At 37.5% G+C, this 22,500-nt stretch overlaps 1 protein-coding gene across 3 annotated transcripts in view; it reads left to right on the top strand.

Moving 5' to 3' along the window:
* Positions 1-22,500, top strand: part of LOC138008256 (uncharacterized) — a 54,478-nt gene that overhangs the window by 25,270 nt on the left and 6,708 nt on the right. For all 3 annotated transcript variants that reach the window (XM_068855532.1, XM_068855531.1, XM_068855533.1), the window contains 19 exons: positions 1-69; positions 787-885; positions 4,880-4,948; positions 6,317-6,409; positions 7,696-7,764; positions 8,477-8,603; positions 9,084-9,236; positions 11,968-12,035; positions 14,702-14,749; positions 15,989-16,082; positions 16,512-16,588; positions 16,935-17,060; positions 17,579-17,625; positions 18,293-18,383; positions 19,744-19,881; positions 20,308-20,445; positions 21,521-21,569; positions 21,658-21,746; positions 22,482-22,500. The exon at positions 1-69 is cut by the window's left edge and continues 48 nt beyond it; the exon at positions 22,482-22,500 is cut by the window's right edge and continues 33 nt beyond it. In XM_068855532.1, the coding sequence (XP_068711633.1) occupies positions 1-69; positions 787-885; positions 4,880-4,948; positions 6,317-6,409; positions 7,696-7,764; positions 8,477-8,603; positions 9,084-9,236; positions 11,968-12,035; positions 14,702-14,749; positions 15,989-16,082; positions 16,512-16,588; positions 16,935-17,060; positions 17,579-17,625; positions 18,293-18,383; positions 19,744-19,881; positions 20,308-20,445; positions 21,521-21,569; positions 21,658-21,746; positions 22,482-22,500 (1,663 nt within the window). The remainder of the gene's footprint in view (positions 70-786; positions 886-4,879; positions 4,949-6,316; positions 6,410-7,695; positions 7,765-8,476; positions 8,604-9,083; positions 9,237-11,967; positions 12,036-14,701; positions 14,750-15,988; positions 16,083-16,511; positions 16,589-16,934; positions 17,061-17,578; positions 17,626-18,292; positions 18,384-19,743; positions 19,882-20,307; positions 20,446-21,520; positions 21,570-21,657; positions 21,747-22,481) is intronic.

The following is a 22,500-nucleotide window of genomic DNA, read 5'->3' on the forward strand; positions in this document are numbered from 1 at the left end:
AACTATCCAGCAGCTGAAAAGCTTTACAAAGACAAGATCAAAAAGAGGGAATTTGAAGCTTTCATCAATGTAAGTTACCAGGAAGCTTTTGTTGTCACTTGTGATACTGTATAATTATTTTAAGTTTGCATGAATTTTCAGTTTGGGCAGCTCCACATGTACTCACACGATTGCATTACAGATACCTGTCTACTTATGTAACGTCCAAAGTGCCATTTTCCAGCTTTCAAAGTTTACTCAAGGAGTACCTTATCTAAAACAGAACTTTTTTTCCCACCCTTCCCTCCCTTTGAAGGCTTTGTCATGTAATTTATTAAATTTGGGTTCACCTCTCAGCCTTCGCGTTCGTTAAGTCTCTATGCCAAATTATTGCAGTCGTCATAATCTAAATAGCTTTGGAAACTGTGACATTGAGAAACCAACAAATAATATTATGATCTTGTGGAAATTTACTAATTTAAAATCATTATTAATCTAGAATTAAAATACATGTATTTGCAAATAAAAAAACATTTAGCAATGTGAGATATGTACATGTATGTTTATCACACCTCTTAGTTATTGCCCTTTGGGAATAATGTTATTTCTGCTTTTCTGTTAGCGGTACTGGCAAACTTGATTCAAAAGGTTGAATTCAACCTTGGTCAAGGGGTTGAATTCAAAAGGTTGATTCAAAAGGTTGAATTCTTGCCAAAAAAGGACTGGTGAAATAGACTGATATGAGATTAGATGAAATGGCGCAGCTTTCTTTAACTCATTTTTCTTTTAATTTAATATTTTTGCTAGAGCTGCTATGAGCACCAAGTTTGTCAAGCTGGACTGAATCTTCCAGCATATCTTATTTCAGTTGTGCAGAGGATCCCACGATATTTACTTCTTCTTCAGGTGTGTGCATGCATTGTAGCTGCATCTTGCTAACTGAAGTACTGTATACGTAATGTTAATAATGTTCATCACTGATAGCACAGTGGCGTACATTGTTATCATAAAACCAAATCAGTTTTTTTTTTAGGGAACAAAGTATTGGACCTAGCTCTAAATAGTTTTAACTCTTTGATTGGCAATTTTCTTGTGGAGGAGTAAGACTTCATTCTGAAATTATTTCCTTATTTGGTGATTGCTTCACTAAGTCACATGATATGATTTCTATGGACAGTGTCCACAGTCAGACTGCCCCAGCGCTAGAAGACCAGACACTTAAATCAAGTTCATCATTGTGTTTTACCTGATAATTCATAAGGATAACAGCCTATCAAAATATTGATGAAACGTCATGTGTATGAACCGTTATACCTTGAATCTTTGTGTATGCAGTATGATCATTCTGAAAAGCCTGATGGCAGCTTTGATTTCAGTCTGGGGGAGTATGGGGCTGAATGTGCAGACAGTGCAATTATCGCTTATTCTCAAAGAAATGATCTTTATATACCGTAAACGTCCATGTATAAGCCGCACTTTTTTTCACAAAATTGAAGCCATAAATCAAGGGTGTGGCTTATCCATGGATACATCTGTGTTTGGAGTTTTAACAAACCTAATTAATATTCATACAACTTCTTAAGAAACTTAAAGAAACTGAGAGCATGTTGCTGTTGTTCATTGACTTTTTAATGAGTGGTGGCTCCTAAAGGAGCCGTTTGTGTCTTCGAGTGTTTATCAACGAATCTTGCTCTCCAAGAGTTCTTTCAAGCGATTAATTTTCGCTTTACTCGAACAAGTAAACACCAACCTACAAGGAATCTCCATTCCACCGCACAGCTGTTTGCAGTGACGTCTTTGGCCAGTCACTTCCACGCATATCTTTCCGCCATGTGCGATAAAATACCACAAAATTCGCGAGTACTCGCGAGGTAAATGGCCAACTGTTTTGTTGTCCTTGACCACCTTCTCGGCAAATTTGTTGACTGCATTATCAAGCTCCTGTTCTGCATGAATACATCTTTATAGACGTGGTCATGATACCCAGGCCCTGGCCCAGACTCCTCCCCACATTTAAAGCGTGGCTACTAAGCACTCGTTCGTTTTGTTTCAATATCGAAGGAATTTCAACTTTATGGTGAAACCTTGATTGTTTGTCCTTGTTGGTTTATAGCAATAGAACGTTACTGGAACTTCAAACTTTATTGTATTACATTTTTGTCCAAAATCTGCGCTTCTACATTTGGGGTGCGGCTTATCTACGGATGCGGTTTATACATGGACGTTTACGGTAAATGTCACTGGTGATCTTCATAAAATAGTCCTAATCATTTTCATCAAGATTTCAGCCATTACAAACTTCTGGGCGGATACTTTTACCCATTCTCCTTCCAAGCTTCTTCAACAAATTTTGTCGACCAAAAAATTCAACTACTCTGCTGCTATGTTAAATTTTGTCCTGTTCCACATCGAACCTTGCTTCTTTGTTTGCTGCTTGTTTGTTCAGCCTTGCATTTTGCAAAAATATTAAAAGACCATTTTGTTAGATATCATGTTGATTTTGGAACAGATTTTTCCAACAGCGCTTTTTCTTCATCAGCATTTTCAAATTCTCTGATCTTTCTCTTACGCAGCTTTTTTAACCACCCTCCTTCAACCATTGACAGCAAAGAATAAGGACTGAAAGAAAAAAACATGCTTTTAAAATCACCGTGACACTGTTTATAAGCTCCACTTGTTTTTTGTTTTTGTGGTCATGCACTGCAAGTGCACTACACACTATGTCACCGGGTTGTAAGAGTGTAAGAGTGTAAGAGCATACCGTGTGTAAGAACTTGTTAGTCTGTGGTGACAATAGGCCTGCAGTGCATGCATAACTCATGAAAATAAACAGGTCTGTTTGAAGCATGCTTGAGTTTCAACAAATGAGCCCCAAAATTGGCAAGTATTTGTGATGCTGATGAATGATAAAGCAGCTGCGATTTCCAAAACAATGGAATTGCCTGGTGATAAATAACCTCGGCTAGTGGGGTGAATTTTTGACTTTGCAGAAACAATGGTCAACCTCAAGAGTTAGGCAATTGTGATCTTTGTGTTGAATCTGCACATTTCTTGTCAAACTTTATAACACTTGAAAGAAAAAAGAAGCAAACTAACCTGGTGTCTTGCCATCATTTTGACACAGATGTATCCTTTTTTTATTGAGTTTTTAGTAAACACGCACGATAACTTGTTCATGGCAGCCACTGAAATCGATTTCGAATTTGTGATTTCCTTGTACAGCCAAAAGTACAATAGAAAAATTGAACATAGCAAAAATCTCCCAAAATGTTTTTCACTGATGGTAGCTTTTAATATGAGCGGTTCAAAATTTATGTTGCTTTCCTGTCGCAAATTTTGTTGCTGATGGCAAAAAAATTTAATATTTTATTGTCAATCGACACTTCCTGAAAACTTGCTTCTGCTCTTTCTAAAAACTCTATATCAATATTTATTTACTTTTGCATCAATATTTTTTTTGCATAATTTAAAGCGGGCAAACAAAATCTGCACTTTGCTTAGTTCACATTAATTTTTTTGAGCATTATAATAGAATTTCGGTCCTTTGTTACTGACAGCAAGTCGTATATTTTGAGTTGAGGTCCCCCATCCATGTTTTGTCTTGGAAAGCTGTTTGATGCTTGTGGTGATAAAAAGGTTGCAAGGGAACTTGAAAATGATCAACATGTCAGCTTCAAAGCCAATGTTTCTTCCTTCCCTTTTATTTTCTTTGATCTTTCTGGGTTTAGTACTTTACTAGTAACCATATGTCATCTCAGGGGGCTATTTACCTAAGACATCTACCTTGGCACTACAAAGATATATGGTACATGTGCCAAAACAGTATTATGCATTTTTGGACGCAATGCGTGCCTATATTTCTTGTATGCTGATATCTTTCCCTCAAAATTAGAACCTTTCTTTGGACTCCCAAGGGAAATGCTTTTTGTGGAATGTTTTTGATTCAAGGTTGCAGCGCATGTTTCTGCTGCTTGTTTTTTAAACATCACGTAAAATATATGTGAAAAGCATAAACTTTTACAGCATCTGTTCATCAGTTTTGATTTGAATCTGTGTGGCTTAGAACAGTTTTAAAAAATTAAGTCCACAGTCACACTTTGCCATCATAATTTTTATGATGTGCATCCTAAGCACCAGAAATTGTATTCCCATGGGATGTATGCTACATTCTACTAATTCAATGGTTTTAATACAGTGTATGCTCCCTTGGGATGTTTATCTTATGTATATAGAATGTTTTCATTGGCTTCAGTGGGAACTGAATGATGTATGCGTCGCAACATTGCGCAAGTCATGAAACAAAGTGGAACATCCACAATGTTGTCAATTTCTTTGTGATGTTTTTGGAGCGTTCTGTGATGAGTATATTAAAATCATTGTGTGTATTCGAAAAGTCTTTTCTCACAGGGTTCTTTGCTTTTGAAGTTGAAACCCCATTAATTATTTTAATTTTAAGTGTGCTCACAGTAAAAACAGTGTTTGACAACCACTAACTTGAAACACTTTCTTCTCCATGAAAGCATAGTTAATCGAGGGAAACTCTCAAAAGCGAGAACAATGTTGTCACAATCAATGTTGAATTGATGGTGACAGTGCGCAATCTTTTGTTTTTGCAAATTAGGTGCGCATAATTTAATTGAAAGATTTGATTGGTTAATTTCTTGAAAAAAGGTGTGTTTTGTGCACCGTCAAGGCCAAAAATACACTAGACAGAAACATTAAATAAAAAGACTTGTCGAGTTTCATAACCATGCCCATTCATTAACTACATGTATGTTGAAAGCCAATTCTCAGGATTCTCAAAGTCTGGTCCTCAATCATCTATGAAAACAAGAGCTGTAACCGCAGGCCTTTCTTTAACTTGTTAAGACTGAAGAAGTGTTCTTCTGTTGTGTTTCAGGACTTGCTAAAACGAACACCAGAAAATCACCCGGACCATGGCAACTTGAGCAAAGCCTATTCCAAGATGGTAGGTTGAGACTGAAGCACTTCAAGTGAAGCAATTGCAAACTTTAGACTGCGAGCAGTCTCTCTTATGCTCTAGAATCGTTGAAACAAATGTGTGCGTTGAACCTTCAATGGCTGAAGCTGCAGGTCGCAAATAACGCGGACATTGGTGAGAGTGACAAGAGAGACTGCAATGGTTTCATATCGTGTTTGGAACCCCAGTGACCGAAGCACCGAGGTTCCAAAACGCAACATGAAACCATTGCAGTCTCTCTTTTCACGGTATTTTGCTACAGTATTTGCGACCCGCAGCTTCAACCATTGAAAGTTCAATGTATTCATTTGTTTCAACGATTCTAGAGCAAAACAGAGACTGCTCACAGTCTAAGTTTACTTTAAATGTCCAAGCCTAAGAAATTCTTGAGCACCAATTTAAAGTGTGATAACTTTACTCGTGAATACTGTAATGGCTTGTATGACAATGGCTGTTTTGTCGCTGCCAAGCAACTCTTGAGAGACCTTTCTGATATACAGCAAACTCTTTGACCATCATTCTCATTCAAATCCCGTTCGCAATCAGTTCAGTTCAAGAAATCTCGCCTTATATCGCATAAGGATTCCTGACCGCTAAATATTCACAAGAACATTGTAATAATTGTGAAAACAGAACTGATTGCAAACTGGACTTTAAACAAGATGTTCAGCAAGTTTGTTTTTGGAAAAATGAGCATGTATCAAGGAAATCTGTTTCGATCAAGACTTTTCCTTCGTTTCCTTCATTTGTCGAATTGTCTTTGAGAACTATTTTATAAAAGCAATAGAGGACTTTTGTCCGTGTTTCCATAGCTTCATCTGAACACTCGGGGAAGTTGGGAGAATTCTCGACAGTTATGCAACTGTCTTGAATTCTCCCAACTCCCCCTCGTGTTTAGATGAGGCATGGAAACACGAAAAACATTCTTTATTGTTTAAGTAATAATTATTACGTCAGTTAATCATCTGTCAGCCCTTTTACTCTTTATTATTAACCCACTGACTACTAGGACTACTAGGACTACTAGGATATTCTTTCTGGCTATTACACTTACGTGTAATAGATTTTATTCTGTGTGACACCAGGCAATTTTACTTTTCAATTGGTTTAATGTTGCAGTTCCACAATGCACTTGATTAGGTGTAAGTTTCCATCCATGTTAAACGTACCTACGCTGTCTAATAATTATTGTAGTCGACATGTGCAAAATGTAAAAACAACAACAGTTGGTCTGTGAATAGGTCTGTGAATAGGTCTGTGCATAACATTACTTTGATCAAATTAAAGTGTCAACATTGCTAAAGGAAAAATTCCCGATAAAAGATATTCTTTCTGGCTATTACACATTTTCTATAGGAGCACCTTGCCGTTTACATCAATAACCAAAAGCAAACAGCTGATGGCATGAAAGCAATGGAGCAACTCAGGCTTCGAGTTGAGGGTCTTAAGGTAACCATACTGTAGATACTAAATTACATTGCTGACCACCATTTACTTTTTTTCGTTGTGAAAAAGTTTTTTAATGTCACACACAGTAATTTTCGAAGACGCCATATTGGTGGGAGAAAAGAGGCTGGGGATAAAGTGTCTTCCGGGACACGAGTGCCATCTGAAACTGCAGCCACTGGGTTCAGGCTAGTGTTGGTGAGTGGTATACTGGCCATGCACCGAGCACAGCTTGTTTGAGCAGTGTTTACCTATGCCAAGCTCCTAGAAGGTTGGGGCCAGCAAGGGGAAGTGGATTATTAAGTGTAACGACTGTACCCCCCTTGGGAAACTTTGTGCACCAGTCCCGCGCAAAGTTGTAGTGTTGATGTTAGATTAAAAAAGAAAGAAAACCACTTGTCACTATCTTATTAACTGGTACTCGTAGTTTAGATATGGAACCATCACAATGGGCCACCATTGTTCACCCAAGCCACATCGTAGGGCAACCCAAGCATCCCTTCACTGTGGGAATGAAGGGGTGGTCTTGTAAACACTTATCCCCAAACAATTTTTAATACAAGTAAAAAAAGCATAAATATGGCAAGAAAGGTATCTATGCAAGAAGGAAGAACTACCTTAAAGCAATCCCAAGAGGATAACCCTATTAGATCACACGGGAAGGGTGGGAGGGGAAAAAGACTCACTAATCGGTCACGAATAAAGTGAGGATTTCTCAGACAAAATGTGCTGAAAATTTAATGTGCGTATACGGAAAGCCATAGGATATTTTAATTGGCTGGCGAGTTTTTTTGCATGTGTCACCCAAAAATCTAATTATTGGTTCAAATAAAAGGGCAGGTACAAAAGTCAGACCAGATCAACTTGGATCGTTCACCTAGGATCAAGTGAAAAACGGTTTTGTGAGCCAAACTATTTGAGGTTTGCCCCAATTCCTCCAAGGTCGCTTAAAGTTTAGGGCCAGGGTGATTTCTCGAGGCTATTATTTTTTTCGTGTCGATCCTAGGTGAGCAATCAGAGTTGATCCAGTCCAAATTATGTACCTGCAATTATGTAATTCCTTTTAGAGTATTATTATATTCACACTTAAATAATAATAATTAATACTGGAGGTGATAAAGGACATGTAATATTCATACTGTATGTTCATCTCCAGTCACATGTACAAGCACCCTTACTTCTTCTCAGTTACCAGTATTATTGCTAAAATGAAAAAAATGAATGGGTTCTTTTGTTGATTTATTGTTGTGGTCCTGGACTGTGATGTACTGATGTTGTTGTCATGATAGGCCCTTGAAGGAAGAGCACTTATCAAAGAAGCTGACGTTGTGGTGAATGGAAGCAAGAAAACACGCCAAGTACTAAAATTACATGTACTTCCCTGTAAATAGTTTTAACCTAGCACAACATTTCTCTTTGTATAAACTTAGCTTGGTGAACACATCTGGGTGAGTGAAGTCTTTTGATTGGTTTTACCCAGGGGTGCAAATTGATAGGGTATTTAATCTAAAATTTACTGTCCAATTGTTGTGAGTTGGAGCTTACAGTTTATTCTCTTTCCATGAAGAATAGTCGGATTATCTACAAATGCGATGAGATAGGCAGCACTTCCTCCTCTGTTCTCTAGAGACCCTCAGTGTTGACTTGACATTGTAACAAATGGTGTATAGAGGTTTTGCACGGCAGCCATGTTGCATGGCAGGAACAATAGATTCTTTTTCCTATGGGAACAAATGTTCTTTCTAATGCAAAACATTTTCATTGTTCCTGCCATGCAACATGGCTGCCGTGCAAAACCTCTATTGATAGAGGATCTGTAAAATCATTAATATGATCAGTTGCCATTATTTTTTGCATTATTTTGTAGCTTATACACTGTAGTACGGTACATTGTGTGTGGTAAGATTAGAGTTTTTTTTTTCATTCATTTTTACCACTTTTTGAAGACTTGCTGGACTCAAAATCATAAGTGAAATCTTGCTGTTATTACACCAAAAAAAGTAAGTTATAAAGAAGATATCATTAAAATAGTATTCTTGCTTTCTTACAATGGTGTTTTCTTTTCTTTAGGCATGGCTATTGAATGATATGCTGGTATTTGCAGCAAAAGGTGTGTCAAGATCAAGTGAGGTGGAGAGAACTTTAGAGTTGGTTACACTGTGGTGCATGGACTTAGAAGACAACAATCCTCAGTCAGGTGAGATGGGCTGAGATGGAACTTCAAAGTCCTTGCTTATTTAAAGTTTTTCAGTGCAGCAACTTCCTTCTCTTTTTTCTTGGGATTCCAAAATTATGTTTATCAAAATACTTGCTACCCAAAATGTCAAGCTTTAATCTACAGGGATTTTTTTTTTTTGAATAGGTACTTTACATGTACTTTTTACTGGTCTGCCAAAACTAATGTAAATCCTGAGAAAGCTGACTGGAGGACAGAGACTTTAGTGCATGTCTGCTGATTAAGTATGCAGCACATTTACAGGGGTTTTTGCCTTAACCCTTTAAGTCCCAAGATGACCCCATTGACGAGTAAATTTGTCTGACATTAGACAAAGTAAAATTTGTAAGTGGTTGTTGGGAGTTAAGTTAATTTTTATTCCATGTTACCACAAAACACTTGAATTGGTTTTCATTTATGAAGCATTTTGTGTTCTTGTAAACTGTTTACTATTTGTTTTAGTGATTGAGGATTCATTGGAAATATACACCCCAGAGCATTCTTACATCATGTATGCTGCAACAAAGAATGAGAAGAAAGTTTGGTTACAGAAACTAAGGACAGCAGTTGCACAGGCACTTCATGGAGAGGAAGCTAATGAGAGTTATGAAATTGGTAATGAAAGTAATAAATAATTATTAGAATTTATTAATAGTAAAAAATAACTCCACCTGAAAGGTTTTTTTTGGTCATAATTGAAACAAATGAGCACATCAGAGTCAAGAATTCCAATCTGTGGAAGGCAGACTTCATTTTGTTGATTATTCCTTAGGCTAGTGATTTTTTAAATAATGATATTTTTTTGCTATTAATTTAATTTTAGTTAAATTTGTTACATTCAGGGAAGGAGAATGCATCCTAATTTTGTCAATCCCGTTTTATATCCCTCGGGTATTGATTCTGATGCCATATGATTTCAGCATTTGGATGCCGGCTTGGACTGGCTGGCACAAATTGCCCTGATCTCGTGTGATAGTGTACAGCTTGCTCAAGGGGAAACACTGAATCCCATTGTTTTGTTCAGTTAAGTTAAGGTTACTCCAAAACTTTGCGGGCTACTTTTGCCGAATTTTTTTTTCCGACCAAATTAAAGTTAACAATTTAAACTTTAATTTTCCAAAAAATTGAATTCAAATCTTAAAACGTGGGCGAGTTATTGAGAAAACTAGATTTTAAGAAAAAAGGTTAATTAATTATAAAGGCGTAAGTTATAATCTTGTAAGGCGTGAACTCCCCAGCGAGCTTTTCGCAGCAAAACGGCTCCTATTCCAAATAATTAACATTTTTTGTTTACACTCGCGGAATGCTTTTCAAAAATAGCAAAGTCACTTCGTCACGATGAAAGCTCAAGAGAAGAAAAAAGTCCTTGGATAAAGACAAAAGCTAAGCCCAGACCCAAGAAGAAAAAAAGCAACTGATTTTTTGAACGAAAAAAGGAAAAATCGTGCGGAAAGCGATTAAGGTTTGATCAACTCTCGAAGATTTCCCAAGAAGCTGTAGAGCAGTCAGCTCTTACCCTGCATCTTTACCTGGAACCAGTAGCAAAAAGAGTTCTAACCGATTGCTTTTATGTCTGCCACTAGTGCCTACCTTTAAACTCGCTCCTCGGTTTCATTTTTTGTCGCCCATGCAATTTTCTTACCTTTTGGTTTCCCCCATAGTTGTTACCACTGGAAAATAGGCACGAGGGAGCTAAATAGGATGAAACATGACTAAAAACACTATTGCTTTTCCGCGGAGCGCCATTTTGCCTGCTGTGAACTTCCGGGGTCCTATCATATCATTGGCTTGCGGCTCACAGTGTGAGCCCATTGTTGACACAACTCTCAGAAAAGGTGTGACGTGCTTGTATTTTTTTTGAAGGCAAAAACTCGCACTACGATTTTGATGAAATGCATTCTCTTCAAATGAATTAATAGCGTATGTAGAACTGACGGATTTCTGTGAAATTTGGCTGAAATGTTCAATGAACAATTAGGAACGAAAGTGTGTTGGCATTTTTGCTCAAACCAAATACTTCCCCCATGGCAGCTTCAAAACGTGAAGTTAATAGTTGAACTTGACAGACCTGTAAAAAGAGAACCAATGGGAATATGGGAAAATGCTCACACACTTTGAAAGATTGGTGCTTTGGGATTGACACTGTACAGTTACATTTCATCAGCGATCACGTTTGATACCCGATAAATTCAACGGAATGGCGCTTGGTCATTTTACTGTTTACCAGCTTCCTTCGCCTTCACAAACAGATAAATAAAACACATATATTTTTTTTGAATTCTGCATTTATTAACCTTTGTATTGATATTACAGTTTGTGGCAGTTTCCTTTAAAACAGCACGCGTAGTACCAATTTCTTTCTGGAGAGCACCCGTGAAGATTTGGAGTAATCTTAAGTCCTGTTGGGTGGGGTTAATACCTGGATGGGTGACCATCCTGTAAAATCCCGTGTTTTACACTCCAGTCTAGGGTGTCACCCTGCTTTGCAATCCAGCAAAAAAGTCTAGTGATATCCCACAAAACCAATATTGCATTATAACAGATGTATTATTAGCAGAAAGATAACAGTCGAAATACTTATATATTTAACTATTTTCTCCAAAATATACATGTACAACTACTTTTAATTGCCTCATCAATGACAAAACAGGAATCAAACACACCTAACAAATCCTTTATTATTGATGGTTTATTTTTTTCTTCTCTCTTGCACACTGCAGTTAGGGCTAATACATCAGCAATGTATTTCAAATGCCTTCGACCTCATAGGTCATACTATTAACTTTGAAAATTCACTGCCATTCTCTTTGCTAATGTCCATGTAGGTTCTATAATAACTGACTTATTTTTTGGTTGTTAACTTTTCTAATGTCTATACATGTAGGTTCATTAATGTACACTTTTTTCAAAAGGGCAGACATTTTTATCATCCCAAGCACTCTGTTCTTGCTTAGTAATTTTTAAGACCCATGACAAGTGTTAGGCTGGTTGTCATCTTAAAGCAATTTCCTTTCACACCACCATATGCTGCTCTATCATCTAAGCTACAACAAATGTGTGTGGTCACTGATCTGTAAAGTAATTCAACAAGATTGATATCCAAAAAACAGTGGCATATTAATTCCTTCCAGCTAACTTTAATACATGTAAGGCACAATCAGCTGAGCCTGACATCTTTCAATGAAGAGTGTCAATTGCTACTTAAGGATAATACTTATTACCCTTGACCAGTACTGCCTTGCCAATGAGCGTTCTCCATAAAAATAATGTTATACTTGTACATAGAATTGTTTACTACATGTAAGTGCAAATTTTTTTCAAAATATGTTGTGTCCTTTAATTTTAGAGAGTCGGAATGCCACATTCACATACAAAGATGGCAGAAATTATTGTGGGAATTTTGTTTCTGGAAAGGTGAACAGATTATTTTAAAGTAATGAAAAAAATCCCTCTTTTAATTGTGATTGTCTGTCCAACTGCCAATTATTCTACATGTAAATGTTCGCCAATGCCTCAGGTATGAAAAGCAAATTCTATAATATTATCAATGTGAATGACTGAATGTGTCAGACAAGAATAGCATAATTATGTGATTAATGTTTCAGTCAGGGGGTGTCCGTAAAATTAAAAGTTGGCAGCTGGTTCAAGTAGAGTGACTGACTGTATCAGTAAGTGAAGTAAGGTGACCACCGGCCGGTTGGCTCTGTCAGTTTGTTGAGCATTAGACTTGTGTGTGGGAGGTCACATTTATAGAATCCAATCGTCCCGTTGCAATTTGCTCTTCATTTTAAAGATCTTTGACGTTCCTGTTGTTTTACTGTAAGTAAACGTTTGTACTGATAAAAATTGTACATGTAAAAGAACTTGTGTTTCTTTGTTTAAGCAAAACGTTTCTAAGTGTCTGCTTTTTCAAATTAACAAACCTAATTATCTCCAAAAAATGCATGGTTACCCCCTATGTTCATTTCACATTCCAAGAAGCCAAAGTAAGATATACTTCCCTGCATAGTCATGCCTTGGGAAAAACTTTTTTTTATTAGGTGGTGCCGTCCTTAAAGTGCCCCTGTGACCAAAAAATCAATTCATATTTTTCTTTGGATTTCAAAACTATGTTAACAAAACACTAAGTGACCCATGATTTAAGCCTTGATTTCAAAAAGACACCTTTATTTTAACTGTAATTTTCCTATTTAATGGTCCGCCATTACTAACATTATGTTTTTGAGAGAGCTGGATCGAGGAGAAAATGACTTCAAAGGCTCACTAGTTTAAGAATGCAATATGTGTGTACGCCGCAGAATTAATATACAGCACGGGGGTTTTGGGCTTTCAGACTTTTAAACTCATCCTTTGCATATATAATAAGCTGCGTTCGCACGCTGAAATTTTAAGGTAGTGAGCCTCTGACTTCACTTTTCCCTGGATCCAACTGTCAGAGGTCCAATTGGTCAGTTTTGAACGTGAGTAATGGCAGACCGTGAAATCCAAAACTTACACTCAAAGTAAACAGCCTTTGGATAAAAATCAAAGCTCAAAATTTTGCCAGTCAGGTGTTAAGCAAACACACTTTCAAAATCTGAAGGAAAAAAGGAAGTGGTTTTTTTGATCACAGGGGCACTTTAAATAGCTGAGGAGAAAGTCGAATGAGAGAAGCGATTCTCACATTTAGCTGGAAAATTTAAGCAATTTATACTACCAGATGAGAAATTTCCCACTCCATAGTAACACACATTAATATATTTAGTCAAGTGCAAATGATTGGCTTTACAACATGTGATCACACAAACATCACCCAAATAATTTTCTACTGATTCTACACTGCACTTGAATGTCTGTGTATCTTAGTTTCAAAGAGTGAAAGTTCTTAACAGTCTCAACAATCAAATGTTATCAATCTTTGGCTCGCCAAGCTTTTGGCTAAGCTGGTAGTTAACATTGACTTGACAGCCATGAAAGTTGTTGATTGTCTTTATTTGCTGCTCTTCATTCATCATCAGTGTGTTTGCTACAGTTGAGCTAAGGCCAGCATTTTCTAGTGGACGGTGTAGGCAGGACGTGCTTGCCTGACTGTCTGAGCTTATTATGGGGTTGGGAAAGTCAGGCATGGCTTGTTCTCATCGGCTTCCTCAAAGTTGGTTAAATTTAGATCTCTCGCTTGTACAACCAGTTACACCATAATTGTGGATCAAAAATGGTTGACTACTTTGAGTTCTTGGCAATGACGGTCCAGGGACGCCAACATACCGCGCAAACTGCCTGGCTTGCAGTTGACTCGTCCAAAACTCCTCTAGTTTCTCATAGATTTCCCTTGGGTTCATAGCTTAGAATAGTTATCTGAACTGTATCCTTCTTCTTCATCTCAGGTTGTCCAAACAGGAAGCCAGGTTTTATTCAATATTTGCACAAATCCCATAATACGCCTCGTTTACCCCACCCCCCCCCCCCCCCCAAATCTGCAGAGGCATTGTTTTCAACTTCTCTTAGGACATTTTCATGTCCCAGGAGAAATTGCAAACAACAGTTATGCAAAGGTTTGGGGGGCTAATAGAGGTGTATTATGGAATTGTGCAAGTAGTGAATTGCTTTATTCAGAGTTGCATCGCAATTGGGAAATCTTTCTGACATTGTATCAAAATTAAACAACATCATTTTGGTTACCATGTAAACTAATTTTTTCATGTAGATATTGTGTAAGTATTTCAAATTTGGTTAAAATACTACTGGTCTTAGCCAGTCACATTTCAGAAATTTCTCTGCCGGTAGTATAAAATGTAAAATATGAGGTAAACTGTGAGGCCAGGATTTAGGCTTGACTACGGATTGATTGTATTCGCAACCAACTGGTATTTGCAGGTCACTGACTATGAATAACGACTCTTCTGCAAGGCCTCAGTTTGAGATTGTGCTGTAACAACCTCACTCTCCTTTATTAAGTATTCATTTCTTCCAGTAGGAAAAAAGTAGCCATCTTCTGTGAGTGAAGTGGCTGATGTTTTTTGTCAACTGTTGGTACAATGTACTTATTGAAACCGCTTTTTAAGCAATATGTGTACTTACAAAAGAGTTCTCTTGCTTTGCAGAGGCACGGTCAAGGCACACTTTCCTGGCCAAACCAGGCAAAATATCAGGTATGGTTGCTCCCTTTTCATAAGAAGCAGCCACATGTTTGAGAAGACAGCATAATTACATTGAAATACAATATTAATTTTAATCATTTATCTGGCTGAGTGCAAGAGCTCTACATGTACTAATTATTGGAAAGACTGTTAGTGAAATCCCATCACACAACATTAAAGCGTACCAAATCAAAAGATAAAAGAATGGTTGATGAAGGTAAAATTGACTAACCACGGTATGAAAGATTTGTGATCTTGCATTTAGCATCAGCCCTTTGTACCGGTATTTGCTCTGATTTAGGAGGTGGCATGGTCCAGTGGTTTGGGTGTTGGGTTTGCATAAAGTTGCCCTGGGTTCAAATCCCATTCTAACCTCTGGGTTGGCTTTGTTTCGGGTTATTACGGATTCAACTCGACCACTCGTTGTAAATATCCAACTAGTTACCTCCTGCCAGTTGGGGTTCTTAATAATGTTTCGGTTAACTTTGAAGTGTTTCTTTCTGATTATTAAAAATGGAGTGTCTGTGAACTACAGTCTCAGTCACAAATGTTGTAACACAGACGGCAATTTGCCCCCTCTCCCCCTTCAATGTTGGTGTTTATGGGTTTGAGTGCAAAAAACAACCAGTAAATGCAACATTGATGGGAAGGAGGAGGAGGGGTACATTATTAACAGCTTTGATGCGCTTCACTTGCTGTTCAAGCGAAGTGTTACAACTATTTATGACCAAGATTGTAGCTTTATCGAAGTGCACTTCTACTGTAAACAAACACATTTACATTTCTGCATTTACACCAGGGCGCCTCTGATTAAAATCTCAGCTCAACTCGTTTGATAAAAACAAAAAAAATTAATGTTTGTTTCACTCCCACCAACGCAAAACTGCAGTTTTTTTTAGCAACTAATCAAAAGATGGGTTTTGGTGAAAGGGGACAGCTGGAGTAGCTGGAGAAAAAGTTCCTCCTAGTTGAGTAGAGAACCAACAAGCTCAACGTACCTGTGACCTTAAATTTGGGAAATGAGCCTGCACCATAATGGTAGGAAGTGCCATTCTTGCTCACGTACTTGTTAATCCTCTAAAGACCTGACTTTTATCAAAGGTTTGGAACGAATGTCCACTGCCCTACGTGCTGCAGCTTCAAGTGATGTCAGTGATCCTGGCCAATAGCCAGTTAATTCAGCTTCGACAGGTTACCATTCTCTTGTCAAGAGACTGGCTTTTTTTGATAAAGGTTGATCTTTTTTGGTAGGGTAACTGGGAAGATGATGATCGTTGTGGATTGGGTGAGCTGATGTACAACTGTGGGGACAATTACAAAGGAGAATGGCTTGATGACAAACAACGTATGCATTTAGCAGTCTTTACTTTTGTCAGTTGGGGGGGGGGGGGTGGATTTTCTGGAATGATTGATTTTCTCTGCTTTTGTATAATACATGTACATGTAATTATGCTTCTTGACAATTTGACTCAAAAGTACAAATATTGCATAAAATTCCCCCTGATTTGAGTAATGGCTTATAGTTCATTTTGGAGCAATTTTCTGGAGAGTACCGGTATGTTCCCATTTGCTTTTCTTGCAGCTTTTGTGAGTCTCAATTTCAAATGTGTACACATGTATTTATGCCCCTCCTATCTGGCTTCACCTTGGTTTCTGAGGTTTATGATCATGATATTTTATTATCATTATCATATTATAATAAATATTTGTTTTTGGACATAATCATGTTTAGAATATCATCAAAAAATAATAAGACAAGCTGTCTTTTTTTTAGATGGGATTGGTACACTGCATTACATTAGTGGTGATGTGTATCATGGACAGTGGTATAAAGGTGAAATGCATGGCAAGGTATTTCTTTGAATAGTCCACCATTTTCATGTTCTCACATTAGGTAATTAAATGTTGTCGATATTTTAATTAATTTAAAAAAATTCCTGGAAGCAATCGGCAGTGCTTTGAAGGGACAACAACAATTTTATTTAGCTAAATATGATAGTTAATGGATGGCTTGCCCCGCAAAAGGCAATCAATTGAATCTACATGTATTCAGCAATTCATATGCAGAAATTTACACGATTTAAGTGAAAATGAACAAAGGAGTAATATTGTCTGGCGTTAGCCAGAGTAAAATCTGTAGGTGTCAATCTTGGGCAGAAAAGGGTTAAATGGCTTTTTATTCATGATTTTTTTTCAGGGAGCAATTAATTTCAAGAATGGTGATCGTTTTGTGGGTGACTTTTATCACAATGAAATTCATGGAGATGGAGAGTTAATATGTGTAAATGGGCTCAGGTACACAGGAGGATGGAAACACAGCAAGGTGATTGAAAGACTTGCCAATTATTTAATATAACAATAACAATTATTGTTACAGTCATGGACTAGTTAAGAACATATTATCATTCGATGTAGTTTCTCCTTCCATTTCATTGGGCGAGAGCCCCCTACGTGACCTGCAAATAACTGTCTACAAATAAGTGTTTTGCTGCAAATAATATTCTGCTCATTTGTAACTGAAACCACACTCTTGTGTGAAAATGGCAGTTCACTTTCCTGAGCTTTCAGAAAAAGATTTAATTGTTGGGAATTGTGAAAAATAAAGTTAACTCAGTCATAAAATGATGAGACAATTATTGAACTCGGTTATTGCAAAATATCATGATTTGTCAGTGGTGAGCAGATCAATTATTTTGCTCAACCTCGTCCAATAATTGTTAAATATTAATTTTGTCATTTGATATTTTGCTCTTCCCACCTTGCTTTGCTTTGCACTCATGTTTTAGCAGAGTTGTAAAATGTACAATGTTATTTCCTTTTTGGGTTTTATTTCATGAATAGAAACACGGGAAAGGATGCATGCATTTTCCAAATGAGGATTTTTACCAGTAAGTATTATTGACAATCATGGAAGCCTTTGCTTTGGCTCATCTCCATGAAAAAGGTGACTAGAATTATCTTACCACCTATGAATGGCAGTTTACATGTGCATATAGTTCGTCATATTCTACCTTCTTTCATGCCTGTCAACTGTCCAGTCCAAAGCCAAAGACACCTTTTTTGTCTGGTTGATTGTTGGAATTCTTGCTCTGTAATTGATTATCTTTGTGGAGTATAGCAATAGTTATTGTACTTGTCATTAAAATGGCTACAATTACAATGAATAAAATAAGTTTGGTCAAAAACTTGGAAATTGCGACAGGTAGCAGGTAAAGAAGAGCTTCCTTTTCCTTCGAGAATAATTATATGGCTGATGAATAGGCCTTTTGCAACTACCGATCACATGGTACAAAATCCGCCATGCTGAAGGGCAAGCTCATTATTATTCCCCCACTGGGACATTAAAACAAAGGCAAGTCAAGCTTGACTGGTTCAGGTCTGTTTGTTTTAATGTCCCAGTGGGGGAATAATAATGAGCTTGCCCTCCAGCATGGCGGATTTTGTACCATGTGATCGTTGCTTGCAAAAGGCCTATTCTGAATAGGACAGGACATGCACCTTTTCGTTTTTGTCAGATCGTATATTTTGTCTGTGTTTTATTTCTTTTACATCCAGTGGGGAATTTGCCAATGATCAGTGCAATGGACACGGTGAAATGCGTTATGCAGATGGGTCATGCTACAAAGGACTGTGGATGGACAATCGGGTGTGTGACACTTTATACTCATCCTTTTAAGATTTCTTCAACCATTTTCATGAAAGCAGACCAGATTGTAAATATGAGGGGAAGAGATGGTTGGACAGTCTAGAGAATGTGTTCACTTGGTTGTTCAAGTGTAAACTTAATGCAAGCACCACTATCTTCTCATTGACCCATTCACTGATCAGATGCCCCAGGATGCCCCCTGTTGAGTCTCACTTCCAGGACTCAATGGGTTAAGCTGTAAATTTCAGTATTTTGTGCCGTAGGACAGACACATTGTTTTTCTTTCTCATGGAATTGGCAGCACTATCAGGGAAGGAAGCAGGGCCATTTTTGTGGGAAATGGTGTCTAACCTTTAGGGTTAAAGATCACATCTGAAATGTACAGTACCTTTCAGAGATAAGTGAACCACCTAATGTGTTTCAAACTACAATATTAAAGTCCCATGTCCCCGCCCCCCTCAAAGTCTCTCCTTTTAGCCCCCTCCCCCCTCTTCCCCCGAAAATTGTTGTTTTCTTATCCCCAACTCTTCCTTTTTCCATTACCAACATTGAAGGGGGGAGGAAATGTGACGTTGAGGTGATTTTTTCCTAATTGTGGTCTTCCCAGTTCAGTGTCTCCACTACTTTTGTCACTTGTTGTAGTCTAGTTTGCGTTTGAGTTTCAATGCGTTTGTAATTGCGTTAAATGCAACTGCAAGTTACACAAACGCATTGACCAAAATTATGTAGCCTTTCATCACAAAACGTTCAGTGATGAGTTCAATAAAATAAAACACTGTCCTTGACAGTCAATGTGCATTGATTGATTAATGATACTACATTTTTTACTTTCTCTCGCTCAAATTGCAGTCGGCTTTGTTGCCTTTTTACACACCAACAATACCATTCAAAAGTGCCAAAATTAATAACAAAGACCAAATGTGTTGAAAAGAAACTAGTTTGCAAACGCATTGTTTTTTTCAATTGCATTGACTCTTCATTCTCAACATGTTGTGTTTGATGGCTCACTTATCTTTGAGCGGTGCTGTAGCAATTTATGTAATTATTTTTGTTGAAAAATTATTTTGATCTGAAGAAGATCAACTTCAACATTTCCATCATGAATTATTCATTACCATAGTATCGGACAAAAAAGAAACACTGGGTAAAAATATTTATAAAAAATGGAACAAATATAAAGCGCGACATGCCGTGACTGAGTTAAGCTGATGAAACAAACAATTTGGACAGTGGTAGCTTTAGCTTGTAATATTGCACCAAGAAATTGCAGCGTGATTTACTGTTTTTTTGTCAAAGGTCAGCTGTTGGCCATAGTGGTTTCAGTGTTATAGCTTTACTATCTCCTCTTCTGTTCATATAGCGGGGTGGTGAGGGAGAGTTTACTAGCTCTGATGGGACTCATTATAAGGGAGGATGGAGCAAAGATCTCATTAATGGCTATGGATGCATGGAATACTCTAATGGAGATAGCTACAATGGCAACTGGTTCAAAAACACTGTAAGTAAAATAAATTATATTGATTTAGTCACTTTATCGACTAAGATATACTTTATTGACCATTTTCACATTCCCCATAATACACTTTGTTTGCCCCCCAAATTTTGCATAAACCATTGTTTTCAAATCCTCCTGGGACACTGCATGTTCCCAAGAGTGAACTCATGGTAAAGTGATTGGAAATCTCTGGTTTTTAGTTATGTCTCCAAATGCTAATATGACTCAAGACCCGTATTTTGTATCCCTTTTCTGGACTCTCTACATTCTGGTAAACTTTCAGAAACCTATTGTGGCGTGCCTCACTATAAATTTGCTTTTGTTTATGAATGGACGTACAATGTACTTGATTATTTATGATGGCAGAGCCACATCAATCCCATGGAATCAAATGATGTGCTGAAAAGTTTGATTTTCGTGCTTTTGCAGAGGTATGGACAAGGTGTCATGAAGTACTCCAATGGAGATGTCTATGAGGGTGTTTTCGAATATGATTTGTGCAATAAAAATGGAAAGATGACGTATAAGGATGGATCTGTGTATGAAGGCTCTTGGCTAAATGGCCTGGTAGGAATCATTGTTGCTACTTTGACAGATAAAATTTTCCTTCAGTGCATGAAAAAAGTTGACTTTCGACTGTTTAAAGTTCAGTAATTGGACACAAACAAACTTGCGTTGTCGAAGAGATTTGAGGCAGTGGTTAGCAGAATAACCATTTTTAGTTTCTTTGCAATGAATCTACGCTGTATTGAGACTGAGGTGACAATGATGTGATGTACAAATATATGCTGGTTTGAGCACGAAAGTGACACAAAGATTTTGCAAGTGTCGTAGACGCAGAGAAGGACGAATGCCTTTATTACCAGTAGAAACAAGCTTGAAGTTCAGAAGCATGGCTGCAGAACTCCGTATATAAGCGGAAATTAAAGTTCCTAGGACGCATATAAAGACATCGTGGATTCCTTGGAAAAGGCTGCTTTGGAAGGATAAGTACCTGGCAAAAGATCTCGAGGCAGTCCGAGAGGTGAGGAGATGGGAAGATTGTATCAGCAAGAGGCTTGGATACACCTTGAAGGAGGCAGGGAGATTAGCACAGAATCGTGTTCTGTACCGAGTTGTTGTGCATGCTGCTACATCCTGATAAGAATATGCAACCATTCACATTCACTGGTTGAACAATGCTGATGGATATGAACAAAAGAAGCTAGGTGGCGATCTTTTGTTTTCAACCATCAAAATGGCAGTGGTGACGTAACATGAAAACCAGCTAGGAGTTTCCCTTACAGAGTGCCCTTGTTCCCTTGGACTCTTATACAGTTCTATCTGACAGACTGTGATCTGCTTTTGGCATTATTAATTAAGGGGGAGATTGTCTTAAGGAAATGGAAAAAACAGCATAGCTTTAACATACAAGTACATGACATTGACTTTTGAAAGAATGTTTTTTGTGTTTCCAGTCATCGAAGCAACTGTTGGCATTCAGTTAAAGGTCAGCTGTTCTGATCCGTGTTCCATTATCTGTAATTACAAACAATGCAACCAACTCCAACAGACATCAGTGCTCCTTCCTATAAAGTTTGATGATGTTAGCTAACTGGGCTATTCAGATCATAAATAGTAATAATTGTTTTATTACCCATAGCGTCATGGGGAAGGCAAGATGATCTATGCTAACAAGAGTGTTTTTGAAGGTGAGTGTTCGTTTTACAATGTCATGGGGATCAGTATTTTGATCAAGATCTTAGTAATCAGAAGTTGCTATTTTGGTTGCCTTCAAAGGTTGTTGGTTATATGGGATGAGGCATTTTGAAGGAGTATTGATATACGCCAATCAAGCAAGCTACCGTGGGCAGTGGGACCTGGATAAGGTGAATGAGAATAGTCTGCTTGTAACCAGAACGTGAATCTATAAAACGGATGAATTATTAGATAATCATCTATCTGTTTGTTTTGAAAGAAAGGAAGTTCTTATAACCGTTAAACTGTACCTTGCAAGTTGTTGTTGTTGTTGTTGTTTTTTTTTTGGTTCGTTTTAGGAATTCCTTATTACAGTGATTCACTGTTTTTGGGCATTCCCAGTTTTAGAGATTACTCATTCACCTTGTCATTTGATAAGGTTGTCTGTATCTGAAACGAGAATGCATGTTTTATGAGTCAATGAGTCATGAGTCAATGAGACTCACAGTCAATATAGCAATAATTTGTTGATTAAGCCTAAGCCCTCGTTTCAGTGATTAGGCCTAAGCACTCTCTGAAATTTTAGCTTTCATTTTATGGTTTAATTAACTGCACTAACTCGTTGACTCATTGACTCATGACTCTTTGACTCATTGACTCATAAATACTTGACACTCATCTGAAACTAACAGGCAAGAAACGAGCTGATATAAGTAAACAAAGCTTTCTTTCCATTTTTGGCCAAACCCAAGTTTCAGTCTGATATTTCCTGTTTGGTGTAAACATGATGCGCAATCTCTTACTAAATGCCACAGTTACACTGTGTAACTTTCTAATAGGAACTTTATTAGTACCCTTGTAGATGAAGGTGTGTTAGTATACCGGTAATCGTTTTAATTTAATTTCCTTTTATTATGGTTTCACAGCAACAAGGGCGTGGCATGT

Source organism: Montipora foliosa, chromosome 6 (genome assembly GCF_036669935.1).
Source record: "Montipora foliosa isolate CH-2021 chromosome 6, ASM3666993v2, whole genome shotgun sequence".
Classification (NCBI taxonomy): Eukaryota; Metazoa; Cnidaria; class Anthozoa; order Scleractinia; family Acroporidae; genus Montipora; species Montipora foliosa.